Here is a 27,735-nt window from a genome sequence, read left to right as displayed (position 1 = left end):
ACCATGTGGCTGGTAGCGTGGTCGCTGGTGATGGCGTTGTCCCAAGCCCAGGCCCTGCACATGATAGACCCCCGCGCTACCCTGGACTGTCACAGACGATTGTACAGCTACACGGTGACTCAGCGAGACAGCGAGGGCCGAGTGTGTACAGTCACTGTCAAGTGTGATCTCCTACATGGCCTGATGTTTGCAGGACCATGTGGCTGGTAGTGTGGTCGCTGGTGATGGCGTTGTCCCAAGCCCAGGCCCTGCACATGATAGACCCCCGCGCTACCCTGGACTGTCACAGACGATTGTACAGCTACACGGTGACTCAGCGAGACAGCGAGGGCCGAGCGTGTACAGTCACTGTCATGTGTGATCTCCTATATGACCTGATGTTTGCAGGACCATGTGGCTGGTAGCGTGGTCGCTGGTGATGGCAGTGTCCCAAGCCCAGGCCCTGCACATGATAGACCCCCGCGCTACCCTGGACTGTCACAGACGATTGTACAGCTACACGGTGACTCAGCGAGACAGCGAGGGCCGAGTGTGTACAGTCACTGTCAAGTGTGATCTCCTACATGGCCTGATGTTTGCAGGACCATGTGGCTGGTAGTGTGGTCGCTGGTGATGGCGTTGTCCCAAGCCCAGGCCCTGCACATGATAGACCCCCGCGCTACCCTGGACTGTCACAGACGATTGTACAGCTACACGGTGACTCAGCGAGACAGCGAGGGCCGAGTGTGTACAGTCACTGTCAAGTGTGATCTCCTACATGGCCTGATGTTTGCAGGACCATGTGGCTGGTAGTGTGGTCGCTGGTGATGGCGTTGTCCCAAGCCCAGGCCCTGCACATGATAGACCCCCGCGCTACCCTGGACTGTCACAGACGATTGTACAGCTACACGGTGACTCAGCGAGACAGCGAGGGCCGAGCGTGTAAAGACACTGTCAACGTCATGAGCTGCTGGGGCCGGTGTGATTCTAACGAGGTAATTTCTGATCATTTCTATGTTTATTGCAGTTTTGATGTTAAACTTGGCACTTACATAGTTTCTAAAATGTAATATTACGTTTGATTATTAATAAGAGTAGACATTACATTTTGATACACTGGCAGTAGAAAGTTAGAAAAAAACTTAGTTGAATTGAGCTATAAACAGAATACGCTGATGTCTTATAATTGATTTCTGGTGAATACGAACACTTTATAACGAAGCCAAATTTTGAAAAATCCAAATTCAAAGTATAAAATTGAAATGTCCCATGTACCATTATCAGTTATCACACGTTCACTCATTCACTCCTGTAGCCACTCCAAGTACATTTTTTCTCCTCGCCAACAACTGTCCTACAGACTTCTCTGTCCTCCGACATGTCAACTTCTCTGCCAATTTTCTCCAACCACTTGACCACTCATAATCTTGGTCTTCCTTCTAGTTGACCTCTTCACCCCTTTCTTATGGTTGCACCATCCTATCTCCTTCTCCCATGACCACGCACCCAATTGTTCTACTTCTTATCATCGTCACAATACCTGTTCATAATTACTCTTTTTTTAGAAATAATAGTGGTAGAACTGATAAAATATACTTTACGTTTAATTGTGCTACCTTAAAAATTTTATTAAACTAAGATAATGTGCTATAGATAAAATAATGTAACATTTTGCTTTTAAATAAATCAAATATCTTTACAATATTTGTGATTTAGAACTTTAATTCTAATGTAGTTATTTAGCAATACCCCTCGTGTGTTCCAAAATAAGCATATGGTACGTAATGAAACATGCAGATTCATTATATCACGCCAGAAGCAGTAGTTTCAATTATATATTACATAATAGGATCAATAATATAATATTTCAATATTATATTACATAATAGTATCAATAATATAATAGGATATTATATTAAATGATAAAAGGAAACTACACTAGTAGTTGTGTTTTATGAACATATAGTTCACATAATAACGTATGTTTTCATTTATATATTAACAATACCTGGTACATGTTTGTTCTCTACCGTTTCCATTTTACAAAATTCGCAAAGATATAAATCTCCCACCTAACAAACAGTGCGAGTTTATTTCAAATATAACTAATCTTCAATCATAAAACTATAAAAAAATATTAAAGAATAATTGGAATAAATGATAATCTTAAATAAATTAAGATTCGGCCATTATTTTTTTTTAGTACCGTTCGTTCTCACATTAATTTAATGCCATGCGTCTTCCAATTACAAATAATGATTTATTTTTGCCAACAAAAATTACTTAAAGAAATTGTGCCGTCATGTTTTTAAAAAAAGGTGAAAGGAATGGATCTTTGGTAGGGTGAAGAAGTATTTCAATTCACTAAAGCTTGAAAGCTTTTTTGTTTTACAAAATACTCTTATTATTTGTACCAGGCATTTCTTGAAATATTTCAAGTAACAATCTAGTGAAACTGGAGAAGTTAATCCGTAGAAAGGTTTCACTATTTTTACAGACACAAAAAATATGCTATACGTTTATCAATACTAGGTATTAGAAACAGTAATTTACTTCTTTAAATAATAATTTCCAACCTTTCTGAATGCGCCCAAAAGTAAAAATATTTTATATTTATTAAAACAATACGTCTTCAGTTTCCCACTTGTTCTATCTTGATAAGTGTATAATGTAGAATTGTTCATTGTATGCATTTTAATTGAACAGGTTAGGCCATTTAAAAGGGGAATGCATAATTTTAAATCAAATTGGTTGGACTTCAAAGTTAGAGTAGAATTTATTTGGTGGAATAAAAGTCCTGTTAAATAATATATTATTGGTTGTTGTTTGAACAGGTTAGCTAACGAAAGGGCTCTGCCTTGATATTGAAAAAATAGCTTTTAAAATGTAGCTTTTAAAAAGCCATAGTAAGATTTATTGTTAGTTACCGTATCAAACAAAACTTAATCTTAAATCAAATTGACCAGGAGCTTCAGGTTTTTTTAGGAAATATGTATAAAGGATACTGATTAGTCATTTAAGTTGTAAAGTAAGATATTTTTTAAGATATAAAAAATCCAACTAACTAACTTTTACAAAACACAAGCAAGCCTTAGACTATCTTCAGCCTGATGAATTTAAATTGATAATGGACTTAGATGAAATTTTTAGGCCAATAAGGGTTTTAAAAATCATAAATAGACTGTTAAATTATGTCGTCACCCTAGCCTACTCAACTCGTTGACCACGACCAAACTATCGTGTAAATGTACAACATATGTTTTTTAAGTTTAATAAATTTAATGCTACCCTCTACCGGTTGGGTACTATTTAGCTCAAAATAATCTGTATTTAGACAATCATATAAATTTTGGATTATTTAGGATCAAGCATTTAGATTCCAAGAATTATAAATTGACGTATCATCCCAAACTAATTGCTGGTATTTTATTACAAACAAGTATTGATGGAGCTACCGGAACGTAAACAAAGAGGTATGTCTTGTGTTTTTTTGGAGTGCAAAGTCATCTAATGCCACGATGTTGTGCGAAAAACCTCTAAAGTAAATTTAGGAGGCTATTAAAAGTAAGAGGGTTGCTTAAGTTGAAATGGGTTTACAATCAAGCTTCCAACAACGATTAAAAATAATCGGTATCAGCAAACTTACATACTTTCTCCCTTCAGCTTGTCAACAACCCTTATAACAATAATTGGTGGGAGGAACTATGATAAGCCACTTATTATACACTCATTTCCATTCATACTTTGGCTTAAAATACCTACTTTCGTATGGTTGCAATTTCATAGTAAAGTAAACCAAAAGTATTATAGATATTTCATTGGTAAAAACACATAAATGGGAAACATTTTGACCCGTTATCTTTATGGCATTGGAGTTTTGCCATTTTTTGCGGGTGAATACAACTACAACTTATTATTTTTCATCAAAATAGTTTAAGGTGTGTTTGTAAAAATACGATTTCTTGTTATTTTATGGGTTTTATGGGGAAACCTTTGACATCCTTTGTAAATTTATTTGAATGTAATTTGACGACTCAATTAATGGATGAAGCATTTAATAGGAGATTACCGATACCTGAATAGGCGAAACATGTCGTGAGTTTCATAACCAAACTTTGTTTATCTGTTAACGTTAAGGTATGTACCGTATAAACTATCTTATTAAACAGTTAAGGGGCTACATTATGAATTTGAATTCATTTTGTAGGGACTGTCGGATAAAAAATATCTGAAGACAATATGTTTGATTTCACCTCGGTTTTGTACAATAAACCTTATACATTCATTGAAAAAAGTGAATATTTGAACTTCTTGGAAGCATCACACATTTATTGACGCAATACCAAAAATTAATCAGCAATGGTTCAGCTTAGAAGTTTTGCTTTAAGACTATACAATCCGTGGGAAAACCGACATACTGTGACGTCACAGCGGCCGTCCCTTTAGGCGGTTTTGTGGGACAAAAGGACTCCATTCATTGAGCGCCCCATTTCTCTCGGTTTCACAACATTCAATGGTCTTGATATCAATCTCTTGGGCATTGACCAAGTCCAATACGGGTAAGTTTAGTAAAGTGGATTACTATAAAAAAACATGATATTTGTTATGGTGTTTTTAAACAAATTAATATTTGTGAATAATTTGTGTAATGTGAACCAAGCAGATGCTTACACACGGTGCGTTATGGTAAATAAACGGTATTTTGTCGCTGTTTTCGTGCAAATTAAGTAACAAAGGTTACAATATCTGGGCAAACCTTGTGTAGGAGAGTTCACAGCATCAATAAGGTTGCTTGTGTCTTATCCCATTAGGAAATATAAACTCTCTAAAAGAAAAAAAAGTATTTTATTAATAAATATATTTATGTATTCATATTCATTGGCAGCAGCACTAACTTTAGAAAGTCTATCGAACAAATTTCCCGTTAAATATTTATACAACTGTAGCATCTTTTTCTTGCAGGACAATTATTTTCAGCTCTAATTGAATTATTTTAAGAGCATGTGTGAGTAATTTATATAACTTTATTGTTTGAATAGAACAGTGTAACTAATTTTGCAGGTGTCAAGGGATTAAGATGAATTTCTAATCTTGATTTAACATGTATAAAAAACTGTTTAAATAAATTGTCAAATTAATTAGTCAACTGTTTATGTTGAGTTTTAGTGCTCACCTTATGTTTTGAAAGACGCTGGTTGAATCCTAAACTAATTTATTCCAGGGCAAGTTGTCTTTACATTAGGCTATTAAATATTCCTTGACACCCAGAACAAGATTATGTTGGTTTAGCAAGAGATTGGAGCATTTAGTTACTTGTTGTTAAACACAACTGCCATAAAAGCACGCGCGAATAAATATTTAATCGTTAAATGTAAGTGGCTTTTTACACCTACAATGGTGTAAAACAACCTCTATTTTTAGTGAGGTCTATAATTTTAGCATTCAACGAAATGGGTGCTTTTAGTTTAAACTATTGCTGGTTTATTGGTCTTATGTACTTTACGATGTTCTATACAAGGGTTCAAGATTATTGGTGAAAATTCTAATAGTTCGTATGTTATTCTTTGTCGTTGGATACTGAAGTAGTCATCAGAACCCTCTGTCAGCACATTACTCAAAGAGCGAACATTTTGTAGAGTGTTTTACTGTTAACATCTTTTATGTTTGCAGTATGTGGTACTTTTTGGGGACATTAAATACACTGTGATTTGCAGTAAGTACTATAGCTGTAACCTGTTTCCTGCCCCTCCTTATTTCTGGGGAATGGCAAATGGAAACCCAGGCCAGTCCAAGGTAGATAAAGGGTCAGGATACAGGTTCCGTCATACAGACTATATACGGTAGCTCACTAGGTTAAAGTACTAATCTTCAAAGTTGAATGTTGCTCGTTCTAACCCTATTTGTCTTAATTCTGGATACAGGTGCCATTTATGATTGGGCTATGGATTAATTAAATTATGCTATCCTAGAAAAGATTGTGGTTATATAGTATCAAGTCCAGGTAGACCTAGTTACAAAAACGTAAAAAGTTTCAGTTGGCGTAAACACAAAATATTAGTTGCTCTTAGTGGTAGTTCTAGAACGTTGTAAAGGGGGGGGGGTTGCTGGGGGTTTGGGGGGTGCCCAAAGTGAAAGAAAGAAGGGAGTCCGGGGTAAAACGATTGCTATTATTAAATCCGTTCTAGAATCCGTATTAGAACTGCATCAAAAAAACATCAGTAACGTTTTCATGACGATATGTATGATAAAGTTTATTTGTCCGGGGTCCAATAGGGAGTAGGCTTTAGCTCCTGTAGCCCCAGCTACTGGATGCACTATAGACTGGCATGTTTGAAATTTAGTACAGAGATAAAATATTGATGACCACACACTTTTGGTGGCTCCATTGTATTCTTAAACATGATTGCATTTCTACTTCGTGAAATATCGTTGTCATATCCCAAATGATGACCATCCGATCTATTTTACTTATAATATTATACTTGCAGTTTTCCCCATTATCCACAGATCTCCGACTGGCGGTTCCCCTACAAGCGGTCGTATCACCCAGTATGTCTCCACGACACGAGGGAGGAAGTAACAGTTGTCCTGCGTAACTGTGACCCCGACGTGGAGCCTGGAACGGAGCGCTACAAGTTCCTGCAAGCTCTGACATGTCGCTGCTCCGTCTGCAAGAGCAGCGAGGCTAGCTGCGAGGGACTCAGGTACCGCGGGATCCACGGAGGCTAGACCCCGCGCGAGGCTATTTCCTGCTGTTAAACCTTTCATCCATTGTTCGGTGTCTTGATGGCTTTTTGGTCGGAATTTTAAGAGGGAAATTTTTAAGGGTTCTAAATATAGGATTGGTTATGAACTATTTTGATTTCAATTCTTTTTTAAAATGAAACAAAACTCAGGAGGTTAAACTTAGCCGTGGTATTAACACAAGCTTGACATTATCTTACATGTATTTTCAATTTGAATGCAATGAAATATAATATTTTACTGTAGCACTTTTGTGAACATTGATAAGCGGATTTGTTTCAATTGTATAAAAAAAATTATATTTTTGTTTGCTTTATTCGAAATATGTATTTTTCGTTTTTGGTTCACGAATCATCTCAATGACATTTAGTTTATGTTCAATGTTGGAATATTGGATATTTTATCCAAAAATATTACTTAGCCTATCTTTTGGCGTTGGAACTTTTTAGTTTTAGTTGGACATTATTGTAAAGATAAATTTTTATCGCTGTTTCAAAAAATATTTTTCTTGAAAACTAATTTTGAACTGTGAAACTAGCTAGGAAAATATTCAACCATATTATCAGTTTTACTAGAACATGTGTTGAAGTAGCGTATGGCAATATACAATAAAATATTCGTCTTTTTTCAGCGATAAATTATAATTAGTATGGGCACTGTTAAAAGTAAATTATGTTTTGATGCATACGACTTTTCCTACAGTTATACCAATATAAATTAAAATTTAAATATTTCACTACAGTTAAATACTTAATTATTCTTTTCGATCAAGTTATAAACAATGTTTACCATCAAGAACCGATACGACTCTATACTTTTCATTTGCAATCATTGTACTTTGCTGTATATATTTTGTGTAAGTATGATTATAAAGATTATTTTAACAGTTCAAAGGTATAGTTTTTGTTTTGACCATCCCTTTTAAATTGTAACAACTCAAAAGTTAATGAACTCTAAATATATATTTTTAACTAAAGCAAAACTTAATAGGACTATTTGTTAGAATTAACATCCATCCTAACATTAAATTAAAATAACACTAAAAAACATACCTTAAAATTAGTTGACTTTTTAAACTGAATTGACAAAAAGCTAGGTTTTATATTTTCGCAAACATCTCTGTCCTAGGTAGGCCTACCGTAATTGTCTTTTCTCTTCAAACAGTGAGAGAAACACAACTTGTCAATAATGGAGCGTTAACGAATTAACATTCGAAACTTTGTTTGTTCACAGCAGCTACTTTGCTCCCAACCATTACGAACGATTGGGAAAAGTTATCTCCAATCGCCAAACAAAAATAACTGCTTAACATATCAAGGTACATCACGAACTAGTCTACATAAAAACAATACTACAATTTTTTATCAAACTTATAAAACTATTAAAATGAGTTAAACCGTTGAAATGTACGAGGATATAACTGGGAAGAGGTGACGTAACACAATATATAACAGTAATGAAAAATATTTACATGACAATATTAATATAATAAATCAAACAACTTTTCTAGACATAAAATAAGTAGTGAACACAATTACATAAACAAAATTTAAATACCTGAATAAAAAATTCAAATAAATGTAAATTAAACATTGAATGAAATAGTAGTTATGTAATTACATTTTTAATTTTAAAACACACTCCCAAAATATTTCTTATGATTTTTTCATTACATTAAGAAACTATTTTTCACATCCATTTTCACTTACAATTTCATCAACATCACTTTATTCACTCACACCATAACACTTACAATATTGTGTTTCTCTGCTGCAGGAACTGGAAGATGCTATCGGACCAAGCATGAGTGACACAGCATACAGCATAACAGCACAGCATGGTAGAGGCATGAAGCATATCACAGCATGAAACATACACGTATACGAACAAATGCCATTTGTAACCAGCACATGTTAATAAATACACTACCACACTACACGATCCTGTACCCTGTAGTAACCTTTTCCACGTAGCTTTCGCCACAACCTGTAGTGTGACCTTAGTGCAGATGAAGTTAGTTTCCCAATATCCGAAGATAATACACCATATATCCCTATGTACAGTTGTTTTGACCAAGTGATAAATTTTGCAATTAGTGTTGCACTGTTGGAGAACAGTAGGCCTAACCCCGTATTAATGGATGTTTATAAGCTACAACGTAAAACTATTGACTTACACAACACCCTGTAGTATAACCCTAGAAATAGCAATGATACCCCCCCCCCTTGCAATGATAGACAGCATATGTGAACTATACCACAGCATCTTCTAATACAATGCAGCGGTGAAGCAAAAGTGGCAACGTCGCATTCCCAGCCTACCGAAACAGCTGGCACAATGTTTATGTTTACACGTTTGTTATTGCTATTGCCATGGCAACAGGCCGGCCCGGCGACGTTGCCACACACCAACGTCGCGGCCTTGTATTAGAAGAGGCTATTACCTTAACCAAAGTAGTTGTTTGGACCGTTACATTTTGTGCTTAGATTAAAGTAATGAACCCTTAATGCATAGACAAGTAGATATGTTAATATTGTAGTCAAATAATGGAGAAACCCTTGAAATGTTTGTACTGTCCTGCAAATTAGTTGTGTGTGGAACCCCTATACACAATTAACACAATTAACTCTTACAAACAGGCTGAAACGATTTGTAGCATATCTTTCACTACACTTTCATTGACTAAACATTTTTTATCTACTCGTACAAACGTACACAAAAGTCTACCGTTTCCAATACCATAGCAGTTATGATAACAATTTATTTATAAAGTAAATTCCCTATTATACAGAGCGTCTCGCAAGTAAAGAAAAAAACTCCAGGTAATGGTTTTATAGGTCAAAATAAAACAAAAATCTGGACAAACAATTTTTGAAAGTACCACGTTAGCATGATATTTTAAATGTTTTTCATTTTAGTACATAAAACATGTTTATATCTTTAATACAATGAAAGTTATTACAGTGAAAATCAGTATACAATTTAAAGTACAGTAGCAATAAACGATTTAATTGCGAAAACTCTAAGGCCTACCACTATTTTTTTTTTTTTTAAATTGAAGCCATTTGAATTGGTAAAGCTCTAAATACTGATAAATGGCTGACAAAAATATTTATGACATAAATGTCAAAACCACTTCTAAGAAATATCGTTTAGTGATAAATTTTTCGAAAATTATTTATGGTTACATTAAATCTGTATACTGAATTTGCTTAGGATATTAATAATATTTAATAGTTTCTTAGGAACATTAATTTTCAGTAATGAAAAACAAAATTCCAAGTATCTTGCTAACGAGGCGTTGTTTGACAAATGTATTCTTGAATTTTGTTTTATTTCGATCCATTACTGGAGTTTTAAACAAAGTATTTTGGCTTTAATAGACCTTTTTGCATCCAACCTATAAAACACAAATTGCAAAGAGAAATACATACCGGTATATGCTTTGAAACAATGCAGTAGTGTAGACACAATCAGCAAAGCTTTGCTTAGCTTTATAATAGTGCATAATCTAATAATCTATAGTGCAAAACCATTTTTTTTTAGTTTGTTGCTGTAATAGACAGTGAATTTTAACTTGAAACACCACTATAGGTCTTAAGCACTGCAATCTTTTTCACAGCTTTATTATTGTTTGTTTCTAACAACACATTGATAAACAATTGATATTCAATAGAAACATTAATTGAAGAGGATTAAATTTAACTTTTACATCGCAATAATTGGGTTTAATAGCTTTAGTTAAAAACTGTTCTGCCTGAAAAATGTTTAGTTTGGCACACATGTTAAATAGTTTTGGCCACATTTATCTTATATCCGAAGGTATTTTGAACTTTTTATTCGGGAAATCCATTTTCCCCAAATTTTTTTGTATTTAGTGGACGATTTTTATTTAAACAATCTTACTTTCCACTGTAAAGAATATACATTTGTATTTAAATAAGATGACATAAATAACAAAAACAGATGAACTCAAAGAGGTGTAGTGAAACTATTTATGTCTGAATGGTAAGGGATAAATAATTATTTAATTAAATTATGCAGTTAAGCATGCAAAAGCAATTATGGAAAAGCTTACTGTCCTTCTAAAAAGTACATTTCAATAAATGAGATTTTAGATTTTTTTTGCTAGCATAACAGAATTTATAGTGAAAGAGTAAAAGAACTACATAGTTTCCAGGTAAGTATTATGACCTCCGGAGACATCATTAAAATACGTTACTTCTGCTGCTGATAGAGAGCACTGCATTGCTGAGTTTATACACCCTAAATAAGGGTAAGTAATGTTATAAGATACAGATAAAGTTGTGACAGTAAAAACAAATCAGTATGTAAAGTCATAACGTTAATATTGAGGTAAAAATTACCGGTGTATCAATATTTCATAATAATTTAAACCTCATATAAAATACAAACGTTAATCAACATCATAAATAAGTAAATAAACAAAAATTCTTTTATCGAGCAAGCGTTTCTCAGTACGTAAGTTACTGCCTTTCAGAACAACTTTCGTTTTAGTAAATAACGTAAATTATACTACCTAAAATGTATATAAGCAATAACAAACAAGAAACAAGAACATCTAGATAACAACTATCAGTGTACAATTCTTTGTAAAAAATGACAAGGAAGAAGATAAAGAAGGGAAAGAATTGCAATGCATGGATGTTACAAAAACGATGGGATCAAAAACCTTACTAGCATATTTTATCAATACACATTATGAAACTGTTCACATTGTTTTTCAAATTATACATTTAAATTCACAAAATATTTTTTTTTTTTTTTCGAAAAAAATAAATGTTACTCGTATTTAATTATAATATCAAATACAGTTGTTTGTTCAATTGAAGTATTTTGTTCTTATTTTTAATAAACAAGTTTTACTTATATTTCTCATTTTTAGTTATAGTCCTAATATTAACTTAAGCATTTGAGAGTAATATTTGTAATTTAAATAATATCATTACTATTTAAATTACAAATATTAACTCTAAAATAGTTAAGTTAATATTAGGACTGTAACTAAAAGTGAGAAATATAAGTACGAAAGAAAATTCTAGATCTGCTGTATTAAAAGCATGTGAATTTTTTAAAACTTTAATGTAAAATATTTTTAGGCTAAGTATGGTAGAGAAAATATAGATTATTTTTTAAAGTTTTAAAGTTATACCAAATCTTTTAGACGTTTTAAGACAGTATTTCGTGATAATTGCGAAAGTTAGTTAGCTTATTAGGCCTACAGTATGTTGGACTTAAATTTAATAATTTTTGTGTTCTGGTAATTTTCTCGACTAAAACACTTTCTTATCCTCTTTTGAGAACATAATTGCAGTAACTTAAGTAGTACTACCTCCATGAATTGAAAATTAATAATATAATATAATAATAATATAAGTAGACCATCAAATCCGCTACACCAATTGTTAAAAGATCTTATAAACAAAACACTAGTAAAATAGGGGATATATTTTTATAAAACTTTAGAAATTTATTTATTTTATACTAAACCATTAATATTTTACTAAAACACACTTTATTAGTTTCCTCGTAGCAGCAAACCTTGGTACTCGTTAAACCTAATGTTGTTTAAATAGATTTAATTGAAAATCTATTCAGACAAGGAAATTTTCTTAGTTCACAGGTTTGCTGCGGGGGTATTTTATTTTATTAATTTTTTTGACGGCGGGATTGACAAATTAAATATTTTTGCAAAATAACAAGTTTTTAGAACATTTTTTGTAAAGTAAATGAGGAAAGGAATCAGGCTATTGTAGATAATTTATTTTATACATTATCTCCCAGGTTTAAAGGAGCAACTTATGTTTTCACGACTTTGAAAAAGTGAGATCTCTTTGAATTTGTTCACAAATGTTTGTTTTATCTCGAGAAATGATTAGTAGTTTATCCCTGTCAAGTCAGCTAACGCCAAATCTCCAATAAACCCGCTGGCTTCGGGTGAGATTAGAATGCCAGAATTAGTGGAACACCAATCTGTGAAGAAAATATAGTTTGTAGTTTTTACTGGAGTTAATTATTTTTTACTATTTATAAAAGATTTTACGGTTAAAGAAAATAATTAAAGGATTCAGATAAATGTACAAGAATGTATTAAATATAATAATTAATATAACGTAATATATAGATAATATACTTTTTTATTTTTACTTTCACTATGATTTTATCAATGGTTAAATACTTTTAAAATCAGAACTAAGATTATATTCAATACACTGTGCTAGTTAACAATCAAATGAAATATTTTGGATTATGGTTTGTGTCAATTTATTCTCCGTAAAAAAATAAATTTTATTTATTTATTTTATTTTACGAAAATTATACATTAAACGTAAAACAATTTTTTATCTGTAAGCTATGGTGGCATTAAGGTACGAAGGCACTGATTAGGGGTAACAATGCATGTATAGTAGTTAAAATATATCAAAATTCTTTTAATTCCAAACAATAAAGTATATTGAAGTAGTTTTTCTATTAGATGGATATTTATAAATGTAGACCTAGTTACTTCTTATATGAAATGTAACGAACATTATTTAAATCCAGAATGATAAATATTATTTGACGCTTAAACCACACATTTTCTATCGTAGTTGAAATAACAATATTAACTATAAATAAATTATTAAGCTTGTCACGTATCAAATTCATAGGGATGAACTTGCAAATACTTACAAATAGCCCTTAAATTATTCCAATTTACATTTTATTTCCATTCCATAGTATATATGTAAGAGCAAATACATGAAGTTTGTGAATACTTACTTTTTATACTACATACAAACATGTGTTGAAGGTATTCTTATCAAATTTAATTAAGCTCAGACCTAATATTGTGATCCTGTTAAGTTTAAGCTGAATTTTTGATTTATTTAGACTGATTAAATAAACCACCACAAACCACTACTGTGTAATGGAAGTAGGGCTGTGTTTTTTAACTTGTTTTCACAACACAGGAAGGCTTTCTAACATTTGGCGAAAGTCCCGCAGTTTTATTACAGCAGGCTGCGTCTTAAAAACAGCGTCCTGAATTAGATCTTCTCTCAATTAATTGTATTGTAATTTTTGAAGATAAAAACTACCTTGAATTTAAGTACTGCAACATTTTGGGTTTTGGTCTTGAATGATCAATTCAGCTATAAAATCTTGTTCAAATTTGGAAGTTTGCATGTTTGTGAGTATGTCACATTTTGAACATAATTGAACTTGAACAAATTATAAAATTCATACTGACATGAAATAAAACACTAACTACAGTAGTGTTAAATTCTGTCATATGTTTTTAATTCATAAACTCGATTAGATAAATGTTTACTTGACATGCCTTTTGTTAGCTACATATAAACATCACCTACAGCAAAATTAAGGACTTTTCCTTGTGAAATGTAATTGGAGCTTTGATAGATAACAAATTTTCAAATGCTAAAACAGTGTTATATCAACAGAAAACTCATTGCAAAACAAAAGTCAATCGGTTATTTAGCAAATGGAATCAACACTGGCATCGATTCCACTTTTAATTAGCTACTAAATGGTTGGTTTGAGTAACCGGTGATCCAATATTGTGATATAACATACGTTAAATACCTATTACACAAAGTAATTGGCTAATATAATAAAACATTTGCTTAATGCGCATTCAAGTTTGTCTCTGTTTCGTATTGGCCTATAAAATGCATTTTCTCGAGGTAAAATTAAAAAAATCTGTGGCTTGGAGTTCATTCAGAAAATAGTCAATAATATCGTCAAAGAGTCATTTTATTGGCACTGTAATTTTTGTGATGTTTTAGATATTTAGCAATGTCATGTATCTGCATAGTATTTTAAAATGGTGTAACCATTGAGAGACAAATTGAGGTTTAACGCTGTAAAGATGGCACACATTGTTCACGCCCGCATCGCAACTTGATGCTACGTCAATCACAAGAAAGGAAATCTTTGTGTTTGAACTTTCAAACTTAAAACATCTGTTTTACTTTTAAATGACAGCTGTTTATGTATGTTTTATCTTATTCTGTTAACTGTGTGGATTTTTCATCACGTAATAAACATAAAAGCAAATATGAAACTGAAACCCTTTAATAAACAACAATAATTTAAAATGGGGGAGCAAGGGATAAACTTACCATTCATAAAAATAATTAAACTGTTATTTGAGCAGATATAATATGTATGCAACACGATTTTATCGAATCAATGATTATACATAAAGTGATGTGGGTATAAAATAATGCTACAAAGTACAGTAGAACCCTTTTAAACCGAAATAAAGGGGGGGGAGCCGTTTTGGATAACTAGCCAATGTATCACCACAGTGTGTATGAAAAATGAATTTAAGAGAATGTCTATACAGGGTGGCTGAAAAGTAACTTTCACCCCCCCTTAACTTTTCAACCATTTGAGATATTTGAAACCTTCTTAGATATGAAGGGCTACAATAGTTATGGTCAATTTTGAACATTTTGCCCTTAGGGGTAGTGGGGGTAGGGGGTAGCTTAAAATGTTCAAACAACAAGTATAGTCGAGTTTGGTATCATTTTACAGGTCTTGACGAAACATAAAAAATGACACAAATAAAATAAAAATCGGCCCACTAATAACAAAATGGCGCCCTAAAGCGTTTCAAATCCAAATAACCATGAGTGTGGCTGAAAATTAACTTGCACCCCCTTTAACTTTTTAACTATTTGGGGTTTTTTGAAATCGGTTTGCAGCAAATTGTTTGGATATGAAGGGCTACAATAATTATGGTCAGTTATGAAAATTTTACCCTTAGGCAATGGGGGGGGAGGGGGTAGCTCAAAATGTTCAAATAGCAAGTATAGTCGAGTTTGGTTTCATTTTACAGGCCCTGACGAAACATAAAAATTAACATAAAGAAAATAGAAATAAAAACATTAATAACAAAATGGCTGTTCAAAATTACTTTTAATGACCATTGTCTTAATCATTTTTAGCTGCCATTTTGATATTAATGGTCCGATTTCTATTTTCTTTATGTTAATTGTTATGTTTTGTCGAGACCTGTAAAATGATACGTGATACCGAACTTTTGACCATTATTATTGTTAGCCCCTCATATCTAAGAAGGTTGCCGCAAACAGATTTCAAATATCTCAAATGGTTGAAAAGTTAAGGGGGAGTGCATGTTACTTTTCAACCACCCTGTTCAGTGTTTTATTTCATCTACAAATTGTTACAGTGGGATAGAAAATACTTCAAATCAGACAACTTAAGTCATTAAAGCATTTTACAGACCTATATTATTTTATAGAACCATTTCGGTTAACTAGGGTTTCGGTTAACCCGAATTTGGTTAACAGGGGTTATACTAGTAAATTTTTTTACAAATAATCTTTGACATATTTAAACTAAAAATGAACATGATTAAAAAGTCGATGAAATAATTTTATGTATCATGTACCTATAGCTTCTCGATGAAAAAATTTATAAAAGGCGAATTTCCATAAGAAATTTTACGTCACATCTCAGCTTATAACATAAATAAACATATTTTCAAGTTTTGAATTTTATGAATCCTCTGGTAAAAAACCAACTATGATCGTTGTAATAAACTTTTGATGCAGGTTGTAGTTTGTATAAATATGCAGAGTAGATTATAGGATCGATGGAGTTGTAGCTATATTAATTTATCACTAGAGACTCAATTAGGTTCAGAGTAATCTTTACTTGTTGACGGACATAAACTTTAGTAAAATTGAAGGAATCTAATTTACAGTTCATACATATTCATCTTTCGACACAAACTTTATATGGAACGGTTCAAACATCAACGCTGTTTCAATTCAATTAGTAAGTAAGTTATCTTAACTTCACTTTTATTCAATATTACTTCAAAAGTGTTCTATTCTATCTGAATCCTTGATTTTTTACTGACTATAACAAGCATTTCAATTATACCGTGTGTCTCAAAAGTCCCACCCCCTGTTATTTTTTTTATTAATAGAGATAAAAAAAATATTCAGTGAATGTTTATATGATCAAAAATGGAAGTTGTTGGTGTATGTAAATTTTCCCCCCCCTCCCCCAAAAGAGGTATTTGGGGGTACTGTAAGTCGAAATTTTCAAATGTAAACCGCTATTAAGTTATGCATAATTGTAAAGGTCATAATAAAATAAAAAGAAGGAGCAAATTAGTGGTCTTTTCGTCAACCCTATCAAAAGTATGGCAGATCAAAATTTAATTTTTTTTTCAAAATAAAAAATACTAATTTATGCAAATAAATGAAGAAAGGGGTTTACATTTGACAATTTTGACTTACCCCCAAACTAACCATTTTGGGGGGGAGGGGTGAAACTTTACTCATGAAAAAACTTCCTTCATATCATATAAAGATTTCCTGAATATTATAGTTTTATTTCTATTGATAAAAAGAATAACATGGGGTGGGACCATCGATGGGTGGGACTTTTGAATCACGTGGTATAGAATTTCTAATTTTAATCATCATAGTTTACCGCTAAAACTGACTTAACCATTTAAATTGCATTTATCTCAAATATGCATTGATAAAGTACAAAGAAGTTGACAGTGAGAACGTCTATATGGTAAAATCTGTGGTAAAAATATAACTTAATAATTGTATTGATACAGAGTTAAAAACGTCCACTTTTTACAAAAATGGCTTTAACGGTTTTGATTAAAACATGGAATAGAATTTTATGGTTCATTTTAACGTGAATAATATACAACGCTTAATACTATAAACATTACGGCCAAAAGTTAATTGCAATTATTGTGATTTTTCCTAAAGTTTAGCATAGTTACCACCACCATCCTATTATAATTGCTGTCGATATACTAATTGGAGAAAGCATGTGTCAGTCGGCTAGTACCGTTTATTAAGTGTTATGTTATTGTATTATATAACATTATAATACACATTATTAATATAATTTAATTGTTTAAAGTAGAAACATTGACCATGTTCAATCAGTCCCGCACCACCACACTGGAACCACTATAGCCAATAGAAGTGGTTGAGAAACAATCAGTGGATCTCAGTAACCTATCAGAAACAGACATGTAATTCTAGATTATAGTCTGTATGATGAAACCTGTTTTATCTTTTAGCCAGAGGCCTACCTGAGGACTGACCAATTGCGTAAATCCCTTGCCATTTCCAGATAGACTATGGTTAAGGAGACAGGTTCCATCCTACAGACTATAGGCTACCCAATGATAACTAAAGGAAAAGCTTTTGTAACCATTACATTATTAGAAATGCCACATCCAAATAAATAGTTCGTTACATTTTCAGCTATTATTTGTTGTTATAGAGCTTTGATGTAGAATATATAGATTCAAAATCTTCATCGTGGGTTTTTGTTCCTTTCAATGAAATTTCATCGCGCTCTGTTTCTATGGAAACGCCACATACAACCACGGGCTGTTCATTCAGATACAATGGTATACAGCTTTGTTACAAACAGATTCGTAGTGACGCATTTATGGGATTATGTTCTAAATAATCAAACAATAAATCTTGTAAGCAATTTATAAACTCATATATTAGCAAATTTATGGTTTTGTGTTATAAACCATAGTAACATGATTTACATACGTAAAATTAAATAAAATTTTGTATCCATATGGGGTATTTTTTTTTTTGGCAAGCTTAGTTCCAAAATTATTTCTTGTTTTGTCAAAGTGGTGTGATGAAATGATCACACCCGCATTGTAACATCACGCTATTTCAACCACAAACGATTCCTCTGCTTGTCGTGTTGAACTTGAGTTGAAAAAACATGTATCAACGGCAGTTTTATTCAGAAAGTTATCTCATGTATGGTATCCATCCTGATTTATATGATAAAAGTAGCAATTTTACAATTTTACTCATTTAACATTTCTTTACTAGTATTTATTAAAAGTCATTGACAATGGTGAAACTTAAAACCGCCGCCATCTCAGCTTGGAATAACCTTTTTAAGTTGGATTTGCTACACTGCATTTCCCCAATAAACCTTTGGAAATTTTTGACTCGTTGTTGACCTCCCTAGTACGATGGAAAAAGCTCTTATTTGCTTCAAAATTTCGAGTTTTAGCATAGTACTTATTTTAAGAGGTTTTACATTATCTGCAATGTAAAACTAATAAAATGCCATACCTGGAAATTTTTGGCCGCTGCATATTTTGATGTCTTACGTTGGATATAGATTATAAGGGATTTACGACTCAATCCCTACTTTAAATCAGTCAAATTCACCCTTGTACTGTACAGGCTCACCCCTTGCTTTGCAGGATACATTTCTTGCACAGGCTATGTGGACGGGCAAATGCAAGGCTGAAATAGGCCACCAGCCTCTTAAGAAATCACAGAACTCACATGGCTAAATTAAAGAATAGATTTTCTACAAAAAAAATTGGTTTAAGTTATATATGTACGAAATATATTGCGTACATATATTTTAATTGACATTAAGTCTGATGGCCTTGTTAAAATAATCGAAACCTATTTAGTTTTGGGAAACTTAATAAATAAACTATTGGAAAATATAATTAACAAACGGTAAGTGAAACGTAACTATTTCACTTAAGCTTACTTGTAAATCAATTAAAAAAAATAAAGCAATAGTAAATTTGAGGAACGATTAAATTCTTCAAGTTGATTAACCCAAAACGAAGCCACTGACCGAATAAAATCAATGTTGGATAGTCGGTCTTGTGAGTTGGTCTGACCTTATAAAATATATTGTATCTTAGATATATATTTTACACAGAAATATTATTTCAAATCTGTGTTTGGACGTACAGAATAATGCTTTCAAAATTATTTTCTGCAGTTAATTAAAATAAATATTTACAGTGAAGACAGTGAAAATTTTACTTAGGTGGAGGGTTAATTAAATGTTTCAATTACAACAATTGAATACATCCTTGAATGAAATCCTTGCTATTTAATTAAAAACACAACTATTTAGAGACAATATTTTTATAAAATCTTTGTAAAACATCTTTCTTGCTTAGTGTAACCTTTATTGAAGACGTTACCTTAATATATTTTGACTTACGATTGTAAGAAAATAATTAGGTTAGATTACTTTATTGGTTCTAACATGTATTTACTTATACACTTAAATATTCCTGCTCTATCTTTAGATTGTGATATGTAAAACTCTTCCAAGAACTAGAAAGCCGAGATTGTTAGTGTTAGGTTCACAGATCCCTCAACAATAGTATCTAATAGTGTCTTCTGAACAACTTCCCTTGCTCTGACTTTCTGTTGCATCTTCAATATTGTAAATAAAATAGTTTTTTTTAAGAAATATTTTCATTTAACGCCTTGTTTGTTAAAAATGTAGGCATTTTATAGAATCCCTAGGTATTATATGCAATCCCCATCCAAAGTGTATAGATTACTGTTATTATTACTCCATTTCATAATTACTTATAACCTGAGGCTGTGTGCAATGTGCCTAGTCATTTTATAGAACGCATAGATTATATACTTTGTCGGTAAAAAATACATTTAAGAACTATTCAAAATCATATATAAGTTATAAATTAAGAAAATATTGCGGTTTCTGTAATATGAATGGCACGCCATATCAGCATATCTTTGGATGGAACTAGAATTTGAATTACTAAAAGAATTCTTCAAGAAAAACAAAGTGCTTAAAAAAACAATACAAACCAAAAGATGGCGGTATTCCAAAGGTCACAGAAAATCGTTTTCTTAATGTATGCATACATCTTCGTTTCATCATACATTTATAACTATGAGAAATAACGAACTTTTTTAACATTTGTGTTTTATTTTATTCAATAATTTTTACAAAGATTATTCCGTCGTGGCTTTAAAAATAAAAATTTTGATGAATACTTCAGTATAACTATGACCACATAGTTTAAGACAGTACTTACGTTATGATGAAATTAAAACCCAATATGAAATTCTCATTTTCATAGATTTTTACTGAGAAACTGAATTCTTCTTCAATTATCTTATGAACATATTTTATTATTTTTGAACAGCCAAGCGCCGTTAAAATATATTTTTTTCAAGTTAGGTTAGGATGTAAGCCCAATAAAAGTCAAAGTCATGCACTATATATCGTAAACTATGTTTTTCTTTCTGATTTAAATTATTAACCAAATTTTGAGTGTTTTTGAAGTGGGAATTCCTCAACAATTTCCCCCAGTCAATTTCAAGTTTTTTTCATCAGGTTATCGACTTATAATTGTCAATACAAATTTTTTTTATCAAAACATATTTTGTTTATGTACTTAGAAGAGCTATTTTACAATGTTCAATCAGTTAAACACTGCCACAACAAAACTATACAATGGTTAGGAGCCGGGGTTGAGAGACAACCAACCAATAGACAGTACCGCAACCACACACACAGACATGTTGCACACTAATAATGGTCTGTTACTAACAATAAATTACCTAAGAAAACCGAAGATATAATTATTGATGTGACATTTCACAATTTGTTTGTAGACCATAGGATTGTAAATGATACTACATTGTATACTATGTAAATGGACGAAATATGTATGCTTAAGTAAAACAAAATTTTTTTGGCACATTACAATTTGTGAATAAATTAATAAAACATAAGAAAACACTTTTTGTAAGGATGATCAATTCATCACATTGTTTTATCAAGCACAGTGATTGAGAATGTTATTGATGACGTCATCAGTTACTAAGTTAATGTCAACATGTTGCATGACTAATTATTTTTTGCTGCTGTTTGAGTTATGCTATCTAAAATTGAATCAAATAACAGTATGACATAGTCATTGTTAAAAAGCCAATCGATTTCGAAAAGTATCATTACAATTATTTTGAAAGTATTTAGTCAACAAATGGCCTTAGCTAAAAATTTGAATTTATTTGAAATATTTTACCCATAAATAATAACAAAGTATGTTTTGCTACATGTCAGACTATAAATTTAATAATTGTATGTTCACTAACTATTTCGTAATCAATAGAACATATAGGAGAATAAACTTTTATACAACCTTTAGAAATGTTTTCAGAAAAAAATATTGTTTTGCTTTCTTTCTTAGGATTGACTTTCATTAAATTGTTCACGTCAAAAGTTTAACAAATGTAACAGTATTAATGAAACATAAAGAACTAACTTTTATTTGTGTTAATATGTTAGACAGTTTTTGTGAGGATTGAAGTGAGTTACAGATAACACGATTTACATGGGGAACCTTTAATAATATTATTTTATTTAGTTTCGAAGATTTTCCAAAACCCTTTTAATTGCGTTATTCTACCTTCTACCAAACCTTCATTTAACCTGTCAAAGTAAAAACATAAGTAAAAGTTATTTTTATAAAAACTTTTATGATATTGATATAAATGAAAGACAAGCATTGTTGACAATTCTTTATAACAATCCTCGATATCATAGTTGATAGTTTTATTTTAAAGTAACTTAATTAACAACTGTTATTTCACATAAACATTTCAAATAACATAGCATTAGAATTTGACAAATATTATTTATGTAATTTTTATTTTAGCCCCATGGTCGTTATATTGGATAAGGGGTTTGTGGGCAAAAGGAAATGCATCGTCAAGAGCTCTCTTCACAACGAGACAACGCCCTGAAAACACCCTTCACATTACTTGCTCGAATAAACATACAAGAAACCTCATTACTGACAAAAATATATATAGTAATATTCCATTAATAATGTAATTCATGGATTTAAGGTACTATTTTATGGGTACTCGTATAATTAACTAGCTGTAGAAAAATTTGAGGACTTTTTATATTCTGTTGTTTTATTACAAGTTTTAACTTTCTTTTTTTTAATTTCAAATTATAATATATACTCTAATGTTAGTATTAATAAAAAATAAAGCACGTTTGGTGAAATATTCCGTTAAATAAGAGTGAATTATTTAATTCCCATTGAACTCTGCTTAATATTAATGGAATTTCTCCATGTCATTAACCAATAGGAGGTCCTTTGTTTGAAGTTCATTGTTGGTGATGGTGAGTTAATGTTGTTCAAAGGTTTATTGTGGAAATTTTTCATCACGAATGTAACAAACAATACACCAACATTTTAGTAAACAATAGGAGGTGTATGATATTTAATTTGAAGATAAATTTAAATTCAAGTATATGTGTTTACAAGGTAATAGTAAATACTTATTATCCCAGGGTAATAAGATGGCAAGAATTTCAATGATTCGCAACAACGGGTCTGTAACATTAAACTTATTTGCTGAAACGTAAGAACTAAGTGACTTAATACTTAACAAAAGTAATTTATTTATGTCGATTTTACGTTTGACTAACTCGAGACAAAAACAAAGAGCATTCTTGTAATTGTATTTTAATTTTGGTTTTTGCATATTGTTTAATTTCAATCGTAATTATATACAGTTTAATACAATTTAATTACAAGTGTTTTTCATTTACCTAGTCATTCGTGAAATCAATTCACCAACATTTGTATTTGTACTCGATTGACCTATACAAGTTTTTAGTCTTTTATAAATTGTCAAGATCATTAGTTTATTTTGAGATAAATTTAGTACGTTTCCTTATATCTTCATGGCCGGTATTATCATTATGAAGTATTAAATAAGTCAATACTTCTTGGACAGACTCTGTAATGAAGAAGTGTGACTGAGTTAAACAGAAACATTTCCACCATCATTTTATCTATAAAATATTCAAGATAATGATTTTTAAACTGGTTTTATACTTACCTAAAGAGAAAGGAGATATAATTTATTTCTAAACTTTTTAAACTTGCAATTTTCAAGTAGGTTTTTGCTGACAATGTTTCAAAGATTGATCAAATCGATTTTCTCAAATTATCAACGTAAGACACAATTCAACATAAATGACCAATTATTTTGTTTACAATTTTTTATTTTGGATTTATATGTGTGTTTTTGTGTAATTTAGCTTTAAATAAAAAAAATACTATTTGTGTTTTTCTAAGATTTTTAGCAAGATACTTTTTGAATTTTTAGTCAAAGTATGGGTATGAAGTTAAACTAACAGTTTAAAATATTAAAATATGGCATTTTAATCCTTGTAGTAGTTTAGTTTGAAAATAAATATTCAGCTAAGATAGTTAACATATTTTCTCTTGTTTTACTTTAAATTGGAACTATTTCTATCATGGTGAATGCCATTTTAGATCATAGTTTTGTGGAGCTAGCTCACAATGGATACAAAACATATGGCCGAATCATTTTAGAACATCGTGTATATTTGATCAAAAAGTATTACATGGATTTACCTTGTAACATAATAAACAATTTGATCAGTAAATATTAGAATATCAGTGGTATAAATATTTATATACAATTATGCATTCATTAAATGTCCTAAGCATAGTTATTGATGACTTGTGATTTAAACTGTAAATTAATTAGATTTAAGACAACTGATTGTAATCAAGGAACAGACATGATTCATTTGGTCACTAACCAGGTAACCGATGAGGTCATCAATAACCTTCATCCGATTTCAAGGTAAAATAATGAAATATATACCCATCCTTATGCAAAATGTTGTCCCTACTTCTACGCCATTTACTTTAACCACATATTCTATACCATGTTTGCGAGTGCTTGTCAATAAATGAAACTTTTCACCAAAGTTGCAATGAGTTGAATGGGATTAAACCCTATTTACTATGGTTTGAACCGATTTTTTGCAAAGAACGTAAAAAATACCAACGGCGTTGGAAATCCCCAAATAAATAAACCAAACATTGGGAATAATATATCCGTTACAGATTTTGTCAGTTCAAATACTATAATCATATTTTTACTTTAAACTGCTTTCACTATATCTTCCGTTTGATTGAAATACTGATTAAATAAACCACCTCAAACCAGAACTGTGTAATGGAAGTAGGGGTGTGTTTTTTAACTTGTTTTCACAACACAGGAAGGCTTTCTAACATTTGGCGAAAGTCCCGCAGTTTTATTACAGGAGGCGTCACAACAACAACGTCCTGAATTAGATGTTCTCTTATTTTAATTACAAAATTTCTTATACTTATAACAGTGTAAATTAAGGCAAGTCACATATTTTTGGAATCAAGTATCCCATTTTGAACCAAGCAAAGATATTGGTGTGAAATATAAAAACCTTAAATTAATAATATTTTTGAAATTTAAAATTGACTTACATATTAGTTCCTTATTTTTGGATAATTGTTTGAAATGAGATTATTTAAAAGATAACCTCTGACAACATGATAGCCTCCATTAATTACTTGCAAAAACTATCGACAACCAAGCTGTAGCCCTTATCATCATTTTATCCTGATCCGGGACGGTTATATGAGATTAGCAAGGATATGTAATGAATAAAATCAAATAAAAGGACAAAAGATTATACAGACATTTTTCACTTACGTTCACGTATTGGGCGATTTAGGATTATCGTAATGTTTACATTATAATGGTTTTGTATAAATTGTAATATTTATTTTCCATAAATATTTCTATGAAAATCTTACTACCATTTTCTACTTTTTATATTATATACTGTACGCAACTTCTTTTACCAAATTATAAATTTATTCCATTTTATCTTAAATAAAGATCCTAAAGGCGTTGGTGAAAAAGGAACTTCCAATTGTTAAAACAAATATATTTTGACAGAAAACACACCGCGTAGACAAACGAGTTTATTTGCCAAGTGGTTGGAAGTTCTCTGACATCGATTACACTTTTAATTGGGGCCGGTTTGTCACTTTGAGCAATGTGATCTATTAGTATGTTAATAGACTCTTTCTAAAATGAGCATTAGGAAATTATGTGTCAAATACCCATTCAAATTAACCATTAGCCAATTAAATATACAGAATTTTCTCTTAGTGGTGATAGATTATATGAAGTTAATGAGCATTTGTGGAAAATAATACTGTATGTGTAATTTTGAATAATAATGTATCATTTAATGGATTTAAGTTTCAAATCAGTGAACTTTTTTTCAGTTTAAAAATCTCAACACAGTTATTCGATGGGCGAAATGAACGCACTTTCAATGATTGGTTTTATGATCTTTAAATGTAATTTGTTTGGGAAAAGTATTATTCGTATAAAGTTTCTAATGTAGTAAATGCTGTAAATTGTGGATAATCTTTTCCTATGCATATTTGTACACTATGAGGTGTGCTAATGTAGGTGAGCTATATATTTAGTGATAAAAAATTGTTTCTCTTACAAATACACAACATCATAGAAGTAAGGTCAACAAAGTTCCTTTTGGATTGCAGTCACAATAAATTGGCAAATTTAGATTATAAGTTCTTTAACTTGCACCATATTCTGTCAAAAGGCTTGTTCATAACAAAAATTATTTCCGCCATGCAGCTGTTAAGTAACATTAAGCTAAAATCCCTAATTTTTATAGTAACCTCAGTTTGTACATATTTGATAAATTGTTCAGGAATAGCTATAGAAAGAAACGTTTTATACTAAACAACACTTGGAGTTATAAATTTTAAAAATATTTTGTAGTTATAGCTTATAGATTAGAATATTTGACATTTAATTAAACTTGATCAAATTATAAACTTGCTGATAGACTTGAGCTTTGGTAAAATTGTAGGAACTTAATCACAATTCATACATATTCATCTCTCAACACTAACTTTATACGAAACGGTCCAAACATTTAACTCAGTTTGTTTCCTTTCATAGTACAAGTAAGCTATTAAGGACGGTTATGCAATATTACGTTCAACTATATAAACGATTGAACAGTCGAGTGGTTAAAGTGCTCGCCTTCAAATCTGAAGGTCGCTGGTTTGATTCCAAGCGAGATCATTAATAGAATAAGATGCCATTTGTCATTAAGCTATCAATCAATTATGATTTCTACGTCTACGTTAGATAATGACAAGACTAGGGTTTGAATCGTTTCCGAAAAACCATTACAACTCATAAATGCCACCGCCATAGATATACACATTTATAAAACTGGTCACTGGGATATCGCTATCACTTTAATTACAATTGAGTTCTTTGTTATAATTTAAATTTAACACTCCTCGTTTCATTGATTGAAATTTTTATAGTTCTGATTATTTTACAAGCCTTAGGAATACTAAGCTTAGAACGTGATTTAGGTTTTTGAACTGATAGATAGTTTTAGACTGAGGGGTTACTGAAACAATGTATGTTTACGAATTTGTTTTTGTGATATAACAAAAAATATTTAAAAGAAGTGACCTAATGTCTTTTTTTGACTTAAGAAATATTTTTCGTATGGCATATAAGTTGAAATCATTTTAGGCCCTAAGTTAGCTGTGCAGTAAAACATTTATGCTTTTTGAAAATATTTTTTTTAACTACTACGGTTGTAATTAAATAGAGATAATTTAATTTAAATAAAACTTGTAGAGCGCGAGACTTTGGTCCCTGAAGTCCTGAGTTTAATTCCACCAAATCGACAATAGCTATGATCCTAGTGATATTGTAGCAACCCCTTGAACTAGCCTTAAGTAATGTTAAAAAACAATCCCTGGCTAAGCCTAGCATCATAGGAAATAATTATGCTAAATTTTGCAAATACATTACAATTTTGTAATCTGCTTCACCAACAATATCCTTTAAATGATGAAAAATAATTGAAACTTTAGTCCCTTAAAATAATTGTAATTACCCTATGAATAACTTTAGCATTATTTGACTTTGTTATTTACTTATATTAACGCGATGTGTGTAATATAAGTGAATGTTACTTATATTATTTTCATACTATTTTATAATCTATTTAATTGTGAACTCTAATGTAAACTTTAGACGTACAAATTCTAGGCTGGAGTATGTGAAACTGCTCACAAGTGTAAAGCTGAGTTTGTTAGTGCTAGGATCCAAGATCCCTCAACAATAGTATCTAATAGTGTCTTGTGAAGATCTTTCCTTGCTCGGCCTTACTGTTACCAGACACTTTTCCTTGGCTTTCGAAAAATAATTTTAGTAGAAATTGAACTCACATGTTATTTTA

General features: G+C 31.2%; 1 protein-coding gene across 2 annotated transcripts; it reads left to right on the top strand.

Annotated features, from left to right (window-relative positions):
• Positions 1-776: 776 nt before the first annotated feature.
• LOC128986436 (thyrostimulin beta-5 subunit) lies at positions 777-8,659 on the top strand. Of its 2 annotated transcripts, XM_054406808.1 has the most exons (4): positions 777-974; positions 6,487-6,683; positions 7,957-8,041; positions 8,500-8,659. In XM_054406808.1, the coding sequence occupies exons 1-3, from the start codon at positions 780-782 to the stop codon at positions 8,030-8,032; spliced, it is 468 nt and encodes a 155-aa protein (XP_054262783.1). In that variant the 5' UTR covers positions 777-779; the 3' UTR covers positions 8,033-8,041; positions 8,500-8,659. The 2 variants fall into 2 exon arrangements, with proteins under 2 accessions (XP_054262783.1, XP_054262784.1); XM_054406809.1 differs by lacking the exon at positions 7,957-8,041.
• The last annotated feature ends 19,076 nt before the right edge of the window (positions 8,660-27,735 follow it).

The sequence above is a fragment of the Macrosteles quadrilineatus genome, unplaced genomic scaffold, assembly GCF_028750875.1.
Source record: "Macrosteles quadrilineatus isolate MER2022 unplaced genomic scaffold, UCM_ALF_1.0 Scaffold_2__2_contigs__length_208266976, whole genome shotgun sequence".
NCBI lineage: Eukaryota > Metazoa > Arthropoda > Insecta > Hemiptera > Cicadellidae > Macrosteles > Macrosteles quadrilineatus.
The sequence above is the reverse complement of the archived record's forward strand: the minus strand, read 5'-3'. Positions and strand labels throughout refer to the sequence as shown.

Excerpts from the sequence above, each read along its gene's own strand:
- LOC128986436 (XM_054406808.1), top strand. The coding sequence starts at position 780 with ATGTGGCTGGTAGTGTGGTCGCTGGTGATGGCGTTGTCCCAAGCCCAG. Across the intron at positions 975-6,486 it reads GCCGGTGTGATTCTAACGAG|ATCTCCGACTGGCGGTTCCC; the intron begins GTAATTTCTGAT and ends CATTATCCACAG. Across the intron at positions 6,684-7,956 it reads GCTAGCTGCGAGGGACTCAG|CAGCTACTTTGCTCCCAACC; the intron begins GTACCGCGGGAT and ends GTTTGTTCACAG.